This window comes from Stegodyphus dumicola, chromosome 9 (genome assembly GCF_044657685.1).
Source record: "Stegodyphus dumicola isolate Sdum_Otavi_A_Nest chromosome 9, ASM4465768v1".
NCBI lineage: Eukaryota > Metazoa > Arthropoda > Arachnida > Araneae > Eresidae > Stegodyphus > Stegodyphus dumicola.
The window spans coordinates 46,628,942-46,642,207 of NC_140776.1; the positions used below are offsets into that span (position 1 = coordinate 46,628,942).

At 31.0% G+C, this 13,266-nt stretch overlaps 1 protein-coding gene across 1 annotated transcript in view; it reads right to left on the reverse strand.

The window, feature by feature from the left end:
* LOC118191098 (sodium/potassium/calcium exchanger 4-like) overlaps window positions 1-13,266 on the reverse strand; it is a 412,974-nt gene that overhangs the window by 12,445 nt on the left and 387,263 nt on the right. Inside the window, exons 13-15 of the mRNA XM_085823409.1 lie at window positions 11,934-12,103; window positions 6,875-6,989; window positions 576-688 (exon numbers count right to left, since the gene is read on the reverse strand). Coding sequence (XP_085679535.1) covers window positions 576-688; window positions 6,875-6,989; window positions 11,934-12,103 — 398 coding nt within the window. The remainder of the gene's footprint in view (window positions 1-575; window positions 689-6,874; window positions 6,990-11,933; window positions 12,104-13,266) is intronic.

Genomic DNA, 13,266 nt, shown 5'->3' on the forward strand with positions numbered 1-13,266 from the left:
TGAAATAAATTTTATCAACCTATTGTCGGACCTGTGTGCATTCAATCTGTTACGAACTCGTACGCACGCAACAGTATTACTGCACAAAATAATTTCTCTTTTTTTTTGGGAGGGGAGGATTGATTTACAACTCATAAACGTTTTAGAATAACTAAGTCACGAGCATTCACTATCTTACTATTATTTCACATATTATATGACTATTATTTCAGATATTTCTATCTTTTGGGCATCAGCAAATATTTGTTTCCGGCTGTATAAATACCACCAAACTTGCACATCAGAATTTAAATATTGACAACGATTAATTAAGGCAACATCTTAAAAGAAAGTTCTCAACATAGCTATTAAATACAATTTAGTTATAGCAGAATTTGTTAAATAAGATAAAAGTGGAAAATATAATACACAAAAATAAACTGAAAATGAAAATTTCATGCTGTGGAATGACACGTTTTACTCATTAACCACATTTTAGATAAAAATAAGCATATTTAAAAATAAGATAAAACTCAGTTAGTAATTTATTAGAAAGCTGATTTAATTATTTTTATAACATTGCAAAATTTACTTACGATAGATCCAGGCTCAATGCACGCTGTTTGTATGAACCACGGAAAGGCTAAACCTATCAGAATATCAAAGATGTTGCTTCCGAGACTATTCGAAACTGCCATATCACCTTGACCTGGAAAGCAAAAATATATATCAGAAATGTTTTCTTCTCTGCGGGTTGAGAGTCTTTCAGAGCGTGCAAAACATATCATTCAGAAAATTTTGCAAAAATAATTTTCGATTTTTCCCTACTATTCAAGAATAATTTCAAGAGTCAAGCTAAAATTGTAATCTCTTGTTTTCATGCTTCATAATTACATTATTATCCAAATTCGGGGAAGTTGTTTAAAATATTTTCAATGGTGATAACTATAAATTAGGCAACACTAGGCAATATGTATTTACTATATTGCAAAACGAATACAAGTGCCCATAGTAACGCAATTACTTCTGCGCGTTTTGGAGAATTTTTGCAGAAGAAAAGAATGATGACTTATAATTTAGGAAAATTATTTAATACGTACATATTTTACCTTACGTATTTATCTCGAAAACACCTAATAAATCTACTTAAAAGCGCGTAAAGGCGTCGGAATACAACAGAAAGTATACATAGGAATTGGGAGGCATTGCTTGTTAAAATTGACGAATTGCATGGTTGCCTGAGAGGCTATTATTAGCATGGTTGCTAGAATTTTACTCATTCTGAAAATTAGGAGAATTCTATTGAAGTGATTGGGCTAATACGTAGGAATTAATTTTTTTATTAAAAAATGTCTGATTATTGTAAATTCTAAACATTAATGATATTCCCTTATTACCCCCTTATTAAGTCTGGCGCTATTTGGAATTTTCATTTGGACGGTTAAGTTTGCCAGTTTTGGCCACTAAGCGCCATGGCCGCTTTAATAAGGAAGTACCAGATTAGTTTAGGTTAGGTCCTAAACCTCATTTTTTTATTTGTACTACTATTTTCATCGCGTGCCAAAGTGTATAGATGTGACTAGATAGTTGGATGGATTACAGCAAGGAAGTCCAGGGCGTCTGAGCACTATCTACTTATGTAATATATTTAACGACTGCAAATAGAAGCGTGATTTGGTGGGTAATTAGTTATACATCGTAAAATAACTGAGAATTTGATAAGTTGGTTTTGTAAAGGAACTTGCTTAGAGAAAGTGGCTTCTGCGCTGCACGCGAGGAAACTGGGTAAATTTCTCACAAAGAATCCCTAAGAAAACTCAAACTATTACATTAATAAATAGCTTTAGCCTTTGATCAGAGATGGATTAGATAAAATTTCCTTTGAACATTAAATCAGATGAAGCTCCGTTCAGGGCTATACCGTGGACGGACAAAATAAAATGTTTTGCATTTATTTTATTCATTAAAATGATTCTACAAGGCTCTCATGCATTAAAGTAAAAATAAATTTTGCAATAAATTACACGAAGTGACCTTTTATTAAATTAAATTGGTGAGGGAAAAATGACAGTACTATTATAAAAGTCTTATTTTTAAACGAGACGTTTATAAAAGTTCTGTAATTGTTAGACATTATTCTTATTTTAATATCTATTTTAGTTAGAAGTTGATATTTTTTTTCAGGGTGTTTACAATACTAATTTTTTTCGTAAATGTAAGAAAAATGTAACATAGATCTTAAAATAGATATTTAATGCAAGTTTCATAATCGTAAGGTAGTATTTATAAAATACTACAATAATTAGTAGAATTTAATAAAATAATGCTTTATCCTACAGAGACTTCATTTATTTATCTTGAATTCTTTTTAAATTTACTATTCAGGCTACATTTATCACACTATAATGTAGATTGTGTTTATTATTCATATGTTTCTTTTCATAAAATCTTTGGTCTTTACGCACTAAAAATTAAAAACGTTTAAAACTATAATTTTTAATGTATAAACAACGTTTATTAAAAGTTCATATAAAATATACAACTTATGAAAAATTTCATATGCATTTGATTTGAATATACAAAGTTCATTAAATCAACATTTGAACAAACAGTAGGTTTGGTATGTATGCTAAGGCTTCGAAGTTAGTTACAGGTTTTATTTGCTTAAATACGGGTGTGCCTTTTTTTAAAGTAACGTTTCTAAAAAATAATGCATATAATCTTCTGAAAAGTTTTTGACACTAGCGAAAGAATTCTGTAACTTGCAAACTGATTCTCTGTAGAACGATAAGATCCAAATACTATGGTCTCTGCAGAAGAAAAAGTCCCAAATAATCAAATTATAAAATATTTTTATGTTTATAAAATATTTTTATGCTCCATATAGCAAAATTCGAGGAGATATTAGCGACAAATATTTCCTTCGGGCCAATTTATAAAGCTAACAACGATTGCTTTTAATGCAATTTGCGGACACTAATAGCCAAAATAAGCAGATTTTGTTTCATAGCTCCTCCATAAATTTTTTGAAAGCGTTAACGAAACGGATTAATAACATGTATTCATTTACGAATATCGTATAAAAATTAGATTTTTTGTTTACAGAATCTTCCGACACGCAGTCAACGCTAAAAGTGTTTTCAAGAAATTAACTTCTTTATCTGACTTCGAGAAACTTTATGACTAGAATATGGAAGTATACATGTCTAGTATTAATATTAAAGAATTTACAATGTACGCTAATTTCTTCAACCATCCTGGATAAACTGCAGGTTAAATTTCTAGAGAATTTCGAGAACATTCTTGTTGTAGACAAACGAAATATTTTTACGCTGCAATTCATTAATAATAATTTATACATTGTAATTCACTTAGTTTTTCATATATTTTAATTTTAAAATTTCAAAATTTACATATGAATTTAAACGAAGCTGCAATTAATAGAAATTAAACGATTTTTTAAGTTTAGCTTATGCAGTCATGTAACTTAAATTATGCAGCCATCACTAAAATAGTTTCTGTTACTATTTGGTTACGGTTAAGGCATAAATCATATATTCCCTAAAAGCTCTGCATGCCTTGGATATCCCCCATAATTTCCTGTGACAGTAGTTTTAAGTAAAGAAGAAGAATCAGATGTCACTTGCTCGGATGAACAACAACGTTATCCCTCTTTACTGGTGTCCCAGTTATAGAGTCTACAAAGATGGATGGATTTTACCCACACCCTTACCCCTAATATATATATATAAAGTAACTCGGTTGCTTTACCTCAAAATAGATACCATAGTTTGATAAAATGACGGGTTTAGATAACTGGTAAAAGAAATCCTCGTTAAGAGGAAAAATGGAACAGTGGATTTATTTGCGAATCGATCAACCACTGCTACGTATTGAACCGGATTTTCTAAAAAATCCTTTGTTTTTGAGTTGTTTATGTTGCATTTGAACACTTCACCATTAGTTCAAAGATTTGCAAAATTATTACACATTTTTATAAATTTAATCCAGCTTCTAAACAACTCGGAATTGTTGATATCGAGAAGAGCTTGTAAGAATTATGTTACTTTTATTAACAGTTAAATTTTGAGTTAAAGTTCCTTTCCTATCGATTGTTAACTTCAACTTACTTTTATTTCCGGCCAGAACGTAGTTTTAGAATCACGTCTGAATACATAACGAGGAAGAGCGGTATTTAACTCTTTCCGGAACGCTACCTTTTAAAGTCGGAGTTTGATTAAAAAAAAAAAAAAAAAAAAAAAAAAAAAAAAAAAAAAGGTGGGCAGTCTAATTAGGCCTAGAGGAGTACACAAGTAAAATTTTGTGAAGATAGTAGTTATCGTTTTAATTCTTTAGGTGTGCCCAAAATGGCACACTGATTGAATAGAGCTTCGAAAAGAGTGCTGAAACGAACATTGTTGTCAATGAACTGACCGATGAGATGCGGAGAAACAAAGAATACAGACTCTCAGTTGTCCTAGATTATCGGTGAGCCCGGTCTGGGCACACTTAGGGTTCGCCGTTTGATTCTAGGTAAGATTTCAAGGTAAAAATTTAAAACTAATATAGAATAAGGAGATTAACATACAGCCAAAAAAAATAACATAGAAATTTCTTTTCAAAAAATTCCTTTTATACCCTAAAAAATCTGGAAGATTTCTGTGAAAAATGAGTCTTAAAAAACTAAACATGGCTAAAATATATGGACTGGTTTGTGTTGAGCTGCCATCTACTATAAATAAAGAAGGTTCAGAGTAACCTATAGTAACCTATAAATCCTTTTTTAATAAATTTTTCTGTGCGTACAGAAGCAAATTTTTAGGTGTGTCCAGACCGGACACACTGTGCCGCAAAGGGTTAACCGCGAAGCTCTTCTGTCTTAGGGAGAGAGATACCAGGTATTCTGTCTGCACGTGTCCTGTCCTTTTAGGCTACTCTCTCGTAAGTTATTATCACGCTCGGCCGTACCTTAGGCCCTTGATAGCTTCGCAGTCTATTAACGTTAAGGGGCCAATTCTGTTAGAATTTTGATAGCTTCGGCTATATCTCTTTAGTTAAGAATAGTTTAGTATTATTCTTAGTCTCTTAAGTTCAAGCCGAAGCATTGGCTTTATTGTACACTCCAAGACTGAGTTTTGTTAAACCTTAGTTGGAATAATAAAGGGTTACTTTACCCTTCTATCTTATTGTTTCCTGTCACACGAACTCAAGCGATTATTCGCTTATCAGTTTTTAAGATTCTTCACTTCCAACAGTAACTCAGAAATTACAAAGTGAGGAACTCTACAAGCTAAGATAGTATTTGTCGTCATAAATCACATTTGTTTAAATAATAACATCAGCTTAAAAATTGAGAATTTTAAGGTTTCTGCTGCTCAGAAGATCTAATACCATTAACAAATGCGAACATATTTAATAAGCTGCTAAAATTATTGTTTGATATTTTATACGTTAATCTAAGTTAAATCTGATTATTCTCGTTTCCAGCTCAATTAAAGCTTAGCATTCAATTAATGAATAATTAAATGAATTCCAAAGATTACTTTTCTTTTTTTTTTTTTTTTTTTTTTTTGTTTTGCAATTACCGTTATTAATATTGTAGAGTATATTTTATATTAATTAAGTCATTTTCTCCTTTGGATCTGTATTATCACTTCTGTTTTCGTTAGCTGTCATTACGATGCAAGTATTTAAGGTGGAGTTTTTGAAAGTTTTAGATATAGAGCTTTTGGCAGCGACGCTCACCATAGTACTATTATGTACCCAGATCTGTTACATTAGTTATCGGCACTAGCCATTTTGATAGCCCAAGAATTTTAAACATTCAAACCAACGTTTTAGAAACCGAACTTATAGCGACCCATTTCATTCTCGGAGAGTTGTTCCCACACATAAAGAGTTCGACAATTATAGCTTATTTCGTTTCTTGGTTAAACTCCTACCATTGCCGAAAATCCAACTTCACAAAGTATGAAGATGTACGAGGGAGTAATATTTTCAAAGCTTAACTAGAAAGAGCTCGACGAGTTTGTTGAAGAGATAATAAGAATTGTGTTAATTTACTAACTTCCTACAATTTAAAATCGAGTTTTAGAAGCGTACTTTAAGAAAGGTCAGTAAGTTCTTCATCAGCTTTCGACAAATGCCACCAGTAATGTTGCTCTGGAAGGTATGCGCAATGCAGTTTCTTCTTGCCAGTTTTTATTTTCTTCAGGAAGTAAAAATTAAAATTTTCTTTCAGAGCATTGAAACGTTTTGAGATCTCGGTAATTACGCTATCAGAAACGTGCACATTATTTTCGATTATAAACCTTTTGTGGTTTTTAATCTTTAATGTCTTGCGTAGCTAGCCAGAACATCAGTCTCAGAGAAACATGTTTAGGCTAGGACCCGCCAGTGGTAAGAGAAGACGCTCGTTTCTCGGAAAAGTTTCTCCCAGGCTCAAGCGTCTTTAGATGAGATAACTGTATTATAAATCTAAACTGGCTGCCAGTGAATGAAACAATTTTGTGATTTTCTTTCTTTCAACGAATCACTCTTATAATGTTGACGTGATATTTGTATTTTAACATAAAATAGTGCTATTTTGTAATGCATACCAATGCATGTTATGTTCAAAATGTATACCAATAAATTTAAAGTTATATTGGAACTTCTGAAGTGTTGCTACCTTGACAAGCTACAATAAGAAAATTTGAAAACCAACCCCGTAATAAAAAACACATCAATTTCTAGTGGGTATTCAAAGTTATTTCAATATATATATATATACTGATCACAGAACGCTATTTTAAACAAAATAAATCAGAATAATATATTTTCTTTTATCGATAAAAAATTAGCGAAAGTTGTTAATTAAACAGAGCACATCATAAAAAAAGTTTCCATGCCCTACCTTGTCTGGCGACGATTAAACTGGCAAAAGCATCAGGCACGCTTGTACCAGCTGCCAAGAAAGTTATGCCCATTATACTATCTGGAATTCCAAGGGTGTATCCAGCAAGGGTAACCTATAAAATAATTTTATTCCTAAAGAATGATAATAATAAGTAATAATGATCATCAAATGCATTAGTAATAAATGAAAACATTTCACTGTAAAAGACAGCATTTATGGATTTTATTTCTGAACAAAATGCCTTTGAAACGAAGGCCAATGGTATTAAAGCATTGTTACTGCAAAATTTGCTGTTGAATTTGTAATGCTATACTCAGAATTTTCAGCACTTTGATTGAAAGGAGTGTACAGGAACCTGGAACCGGTTTTATCCCGTTTCCAGACAAGAATGGTGTAGAAGTTACATCACTCACGAGATCCCCATGGAGGAAAAATTCGGAATTTTCAAGGAGCTGTAATTTTGAAAATTGAAACTTGAAAATTATTATTTTTATTTAAGCAAGGAAATGCTTTGATGGGGGTTTTAAATTTTCTTATGTTTGACATATCAGATTTTGTTGGAGGAGTTAAAGCAACAAGAATCAGCGTTAGTCATAAATAATTTTGAATATGTTCATAAGTAATATCGGATATGTTCATTCTTCTGAATTTTAAACACTTTTATATACGAAAAAAAACACTCATAAGGAATTTCATAAATATTTCTCGAATAAAGGTTGGGTATTCCATCTTATATACTTGAAAACCAGAGCCGGAACAAAGGTGAGGCAAGAGTGGAACTTGCCTCACTAAAAAATAGAAATTTCTCTTAAAAATATTATGGTCGTTAATCTGAAACTTTGAAATACGTCAAGGTGTACCAAGCATATATTCACAGGCAGTTCGACTTGGGATCGATTCGATGTGAATGGGATCGCTGGATCATAGAGGTAGGAAGTAAAACGAGAGACTCTGTTTTTCCCCATTCACTACTTTGAAGCAGTGGCGATCCCTTCGTAAAGACCAAAATATTAAATGACATTAAGATCAATGGGTTTTGACATGATTGAATGTAAACATTTTGTAATTACGTCATAAATATACATATAAATATATATATATACTTCCTTTTTCTGCAATATTTCAGAGTCCTAAGGCAACAAAAGAAGTTGTTCTTTCTTAATATGTTTCACAAACAATAATCAATCAACAAATGGACTGTATTCCTTCACTTTTATTTCATTACACTAATTATAAATAAAATGTCAGCGATGCGAAATAATTGATACAAAATAAGCGAGCCATTCTACATGGCTGTCACAAACACAATTCTATCAATCCATTATCTTGTTGCCACACATAAAGTTCAAAACTAAAGGAAGAAAAACAAAAGGAATTTACGCTGTTTGCAACAATAAAATGAAGCAAACGATACTCACAGAAACAGAAGTATAATAGTAAATAACTCTAAGATTGATGTTTTAATTTAGATGAAAGGTTAATTTCATATAATACTTTTTTATTATTATAATTTATATAAAAAGGATAAATATGACTGAATAGAAGCATAAGGGTAAATAACTATTTCAGATCATTATTATAATTTATATAAAAATTGCTAAACATAACTGAATGGATGCCTGCATCGCTATTTCGCTACCGAGTTATCTCATTGGTTGTTTAAACATAATTTTCTATAACGAATGATGCCTTTTCTTTGAAAAAATTCTCGGTAAAGTGCAGAATCGCCCACTTATTTGTTTGTCGCTTTTTACAAGGGTAAAAACAATTGGATTTTTGTCAATTTTCTTTTACTTTTAAAGTGAAAATAGGTCGATGTGTACACAGATAAAGTCAAGCGTGTGCGCAGTGCCATTTTTGTACAATTCTGGGAATTTTTTTTTAAGTGAAAATAGGTCGATGTGTACATGGATACCGAGTATGTGCAATTCTTAAAAACGCGTCAAGCGGGGTGATTCTGCACTTTACCCAAAATTCTATTGCAGACTTTTCGTCATGGGCAATTTCCAAATTTTTAAATCCATAGGGTATCAAAAAAGGATTTAAAATCAAAAAAGGATTAAAAAATTAAACTAGTATTTCAATGGCGTCTTAAGAAATATAGAACTATATAAACTTACGCAAATACATATTCTAAAACTCTTCTTTATTATTTCCTTAAGTACGCATTTCATAGAATTAGCTTTACAATACCTTTTAACAGATTGCTTTCCAGTACGAACAACTCTTGCTTAAATAGTTTTATAAATGTATTTGTCAACAGAATTTCAATTTATGCTCACAATTAAATGTTAAGTTTATTATATATTCAAATATTTATAATCATTATAAATTTAGATATATTTAACAATTAGATTTTCTTCACATTAACTTTCACGGGAGTTTATGAATGAATAAATCATTAATTTTCAAATGCATTTATAAATAATTTAGTAAATATTTACGTATTTTGTTAAAGGCATTTACATGCGTTTTGCAAGCATATGCCTAAAAACCCATATATATTAAAAATTTTCATTTTCGGCCAGTGCAAATCGTTAATTTCTGTGCGTTCCACTATCTTTTCGAGTAAAGTAATTTACAATAATTTAGCATGTACCGGAATTTTTTTACATAAGAAATATGCATAAATATAATTTGAACGAAAATTACATGCATTATTTTTAATACATACTAAAAGTCAGTTTCCCTTCGAAATTCTTCCACAATGGCATCTCTCCCTTTAGGCAGACAGCCCTTGCAGGCCTTACGTTATTAAATATAAACGAATGGGCTTAATTAGAAATATTTTTAAATGCATAATTTTATATTTACATCTAGCCATCGGTTGTCAAACGTTTGACTTAAAACACGTTTTAGGATACATTCATTATCAAATTCAAATTTTCTAGCAAATAAATTTTGAGCATTCAATACCTGTTTTAGCGATTTTACCCGGTTTAATAGTTCTCTGATAATATAATAAATAATAATAATCCGTTTCACATTTAAACTCACTGTCATCAGATAGCAATCTTGATTGCATTACTTTACATAGTATTGCTTCATTTTTTAAAGCAGTTAAAATAACTAATTGATCTAAATTTACAAATACCCTAAATTTTCATACTGCAAGGTAATCCAGAACGTAAAAATATGAAAAGCATATTGATATACCGATTAATAACATTGATGATGCTTTTTTCATGTCTTGAAACTCTTCAAAAATAGTAGACCACTATTCAAGTATATGTACTGAATAACAAAGACTTTTCATTCATAATTTTATATTACATTTAGATATCAATTAAAAATATTGCTAAATAAAATTTTAAAAAGGGAGGCAGAACTTTATTTTTTTGTTTAAGTTAACTCAAAGTGTAAATTCAAAGTGATTATTTTTCAGTTATATAAAAATAAAATGATAATATGTGGACGAGAATAATATGTATTTTATTTAAAACATTTTGGTGTTTGGAACATAAAATAAAAGTAGCGAATACTCTATCAAGGGTATCGAAAGACGTACAAAATTTTAAAGGTACCGCAAAATCGCTGTTGCAAGTTATTAAAAAATAACAAAGATGTGATTTTTGCGTAAATGTCGCTAAACTATACAAATTTCTATTATCCATCCAACATTGAATATTTCTTTTATGCGAAAGTGTCCCGCTTTTCGATCGGTATGGAACTTTCGTGTGTAGGAATACAATCAAAGCGCTCAAGGAAGCTCTGGATGTAAACAAAAAAACACCCCATCTGGAGAACAAGGGCCTGGGAGCAATGCTTCACTCGTAGTGTGGGATTGGCCTTTCCTTTTATTCTTACCTCCATGGGATAGATGGCCATTTTCTTGGTTTGTTAAATGTGTAACGTAACGTACATAAAAGTCACTTTCAATTAGAAAGTCTTCTCTGAAGGCATCGTTTCCCTTAAGCAGAAGTTCTAGAATGCTTTCCGTAATCCAAAATTTAAATCAAATCAAACTGTATGTCCGAATATTTAATCTATTAATTAATAAAGTTTTGCTTATTGCTGAAGGAATTGGAGGAAATACAATTTCTGAAACATTGACACGTGATAAAAGAGAAACAAATGAATATGATAAAGCTCTTCATTTAGAGATTTGAAAAATTGAAGCTAAAACATCAAAATCAATTAGACTATGAGTGGGAAAGTTTACTACTGCCAATAAGAATTAATCGTAAACTCTAGTCTTATTCGAGAAATTTAGCATATTGAAGTCTTCTGAGCTAATTAAATGAAGGGTAAAAATAAAGAAAAAGAAAGCATGAAGCATCATTAAATCTTTCTAATTTTACTCATGTTTGAGGATATGACATGAACTATAATCGATAAGATTATTATCCAATACCTAATTTATTGCACGTATTTAAATCAGAGTTAGGCAGCATATAAAATTCTGCTTAAACTAAAAAAGATTCTCTTGGATTAACAATTTATTTGACTAATAATGATGTACGAATATTAAAGACCGGTTTGCTCTCGTGAAAGATTGCTAAAGAAAGGTTTCGCATTCAAGTTACACATGCAACGGACCACTGGCCATTCTTAGCTGGTTTGTTCGCCACACGTAATGAATTTGTCTGAAATACATATTTTTTAAAAATGCATTTGTAAATAAGAAGTTAAACTTTTTAGCCTTAATCATTAGTCGTATTCTGTTCATATTTTAGTATCATTAATTAAAAAAATACTTAGCGAAACTGTTTTTCCTAGTTAGTTACTAAATGACTCCTTTAAAGAGTTAGGTTATCAGTTTGAGAAATTTATAGCTACCTATGATTTTTAAATTTAAAAGTAAAAAAATCTGCAGAAAAAAATATTAATTTAATTCTGCGGGAAAATGCATTTGTGATAAATTAGCATTGTTCAGTATCCAAAGGTGTTTTTTGGGAAAGTAAATTATTGCAACATACTCACATAATTAAGACTTTTGTAATAGTATCAGTAAGGAAGAGAAGTCTTGATATCGAATGAGCTGCATTTTCTTTGGAGAATATGAATTTAAACAGGAGTAATTCTGCCCTTATTTGAAAGTCTTTATACAACTCACCATCCAGACCATTACGTAGGAAAAAATAGCTGTCCAGGTTATCGAGGCCAGGAAAGTAAGAAGAAAGAATTTCTTCCAGCGTTCTTTGCGGCAGTCCGGGATAGTGCAGTGCAGAACAGCGAGCAGAGGAGCTTGTATTATCCATTTCACTAATCGCATGACGCCTTCCTCTGAAATGAAATGCGTTTGTAAATAGTCATTATCCATTTAAAGCCTTTACAATTTGTGACCCCAGTATGGGATACGCCACTATTATTTCAAAAGCATTTCTTCTGTGTGGGTTTTAATATCAGTATTTCCCAATATCCTCGTTATTTGTAAAAGACGGTGTTTACAATTGTTAGGAACATTTTTAATAATTGATTATACAAACAGCGTAAGGCTATATCAGAGATATATTCCTATCAGCCGAATGGAAATACATGTAAGAAGCCTATGTTATATTCGTATTTAATAGCTCTATATTTTTGATACATTGGATAGGAAGGTACACAAACACATGCTTATTAAAATGGTTCCGAGTCCTCCAATTTGCCGGATATCATCCAGTTATTGAAAAGACATTAAAAAAGGATGCTGCAGGAGTACAAAAGGTATGCTGGACACAGTACCACACAATATATAACATTGTGTGGATATTTGCTGAATTATATAACTGCTCCCACATTGACCGTTGAAGTAAGTATAATGTTAGGAAAACTCACATACTATTAAGCTATTGTGGATATGATCCCGATTGCAATACTCTTCGTGTATTAAATAACTGAAAATATACCTATCATTTGTAGAAAACGGTATTTACCATGTGTAGCGTGAATAATAGCCAGTTTTCCTATGTTCTTGTTTACCTTCGCATGTTTATAAATTTGAAAATTGCTAATTTTGATAACTAGTCTATGTTTACGAGTTTAATTTGGAATACTTGTTAACAATGAAAAAAATTTGTGTACATATATTAAAAGCGAGTAAGAACATTTTACACTTTTTAATATGGCCGATTAATTCTTACAGAGCTACAGTAAATGAAACATTACTAATAGACATATACAATATAATACAATTGAATAATCGCGTAAATGCTCTAATCGAATGCAAAAAATTCGGGAAATAGAAGTTAGGTTAGTAGTAGGTTATGACCAAAAATCAATGAAAATTAATTTATTTGATTTGGAATGAAATGGGGTATATGGATTTCAATTTATTCACACCGAAAATTATATTGCGGAATTTGCATATCTCGTATAGGTTAACAAAATATTGCTCCACGAAGCACAAATTGTTATATACGCAACGTGGAATTTATCAGCTGCAAATCATTCCCCGAGAGCTTATA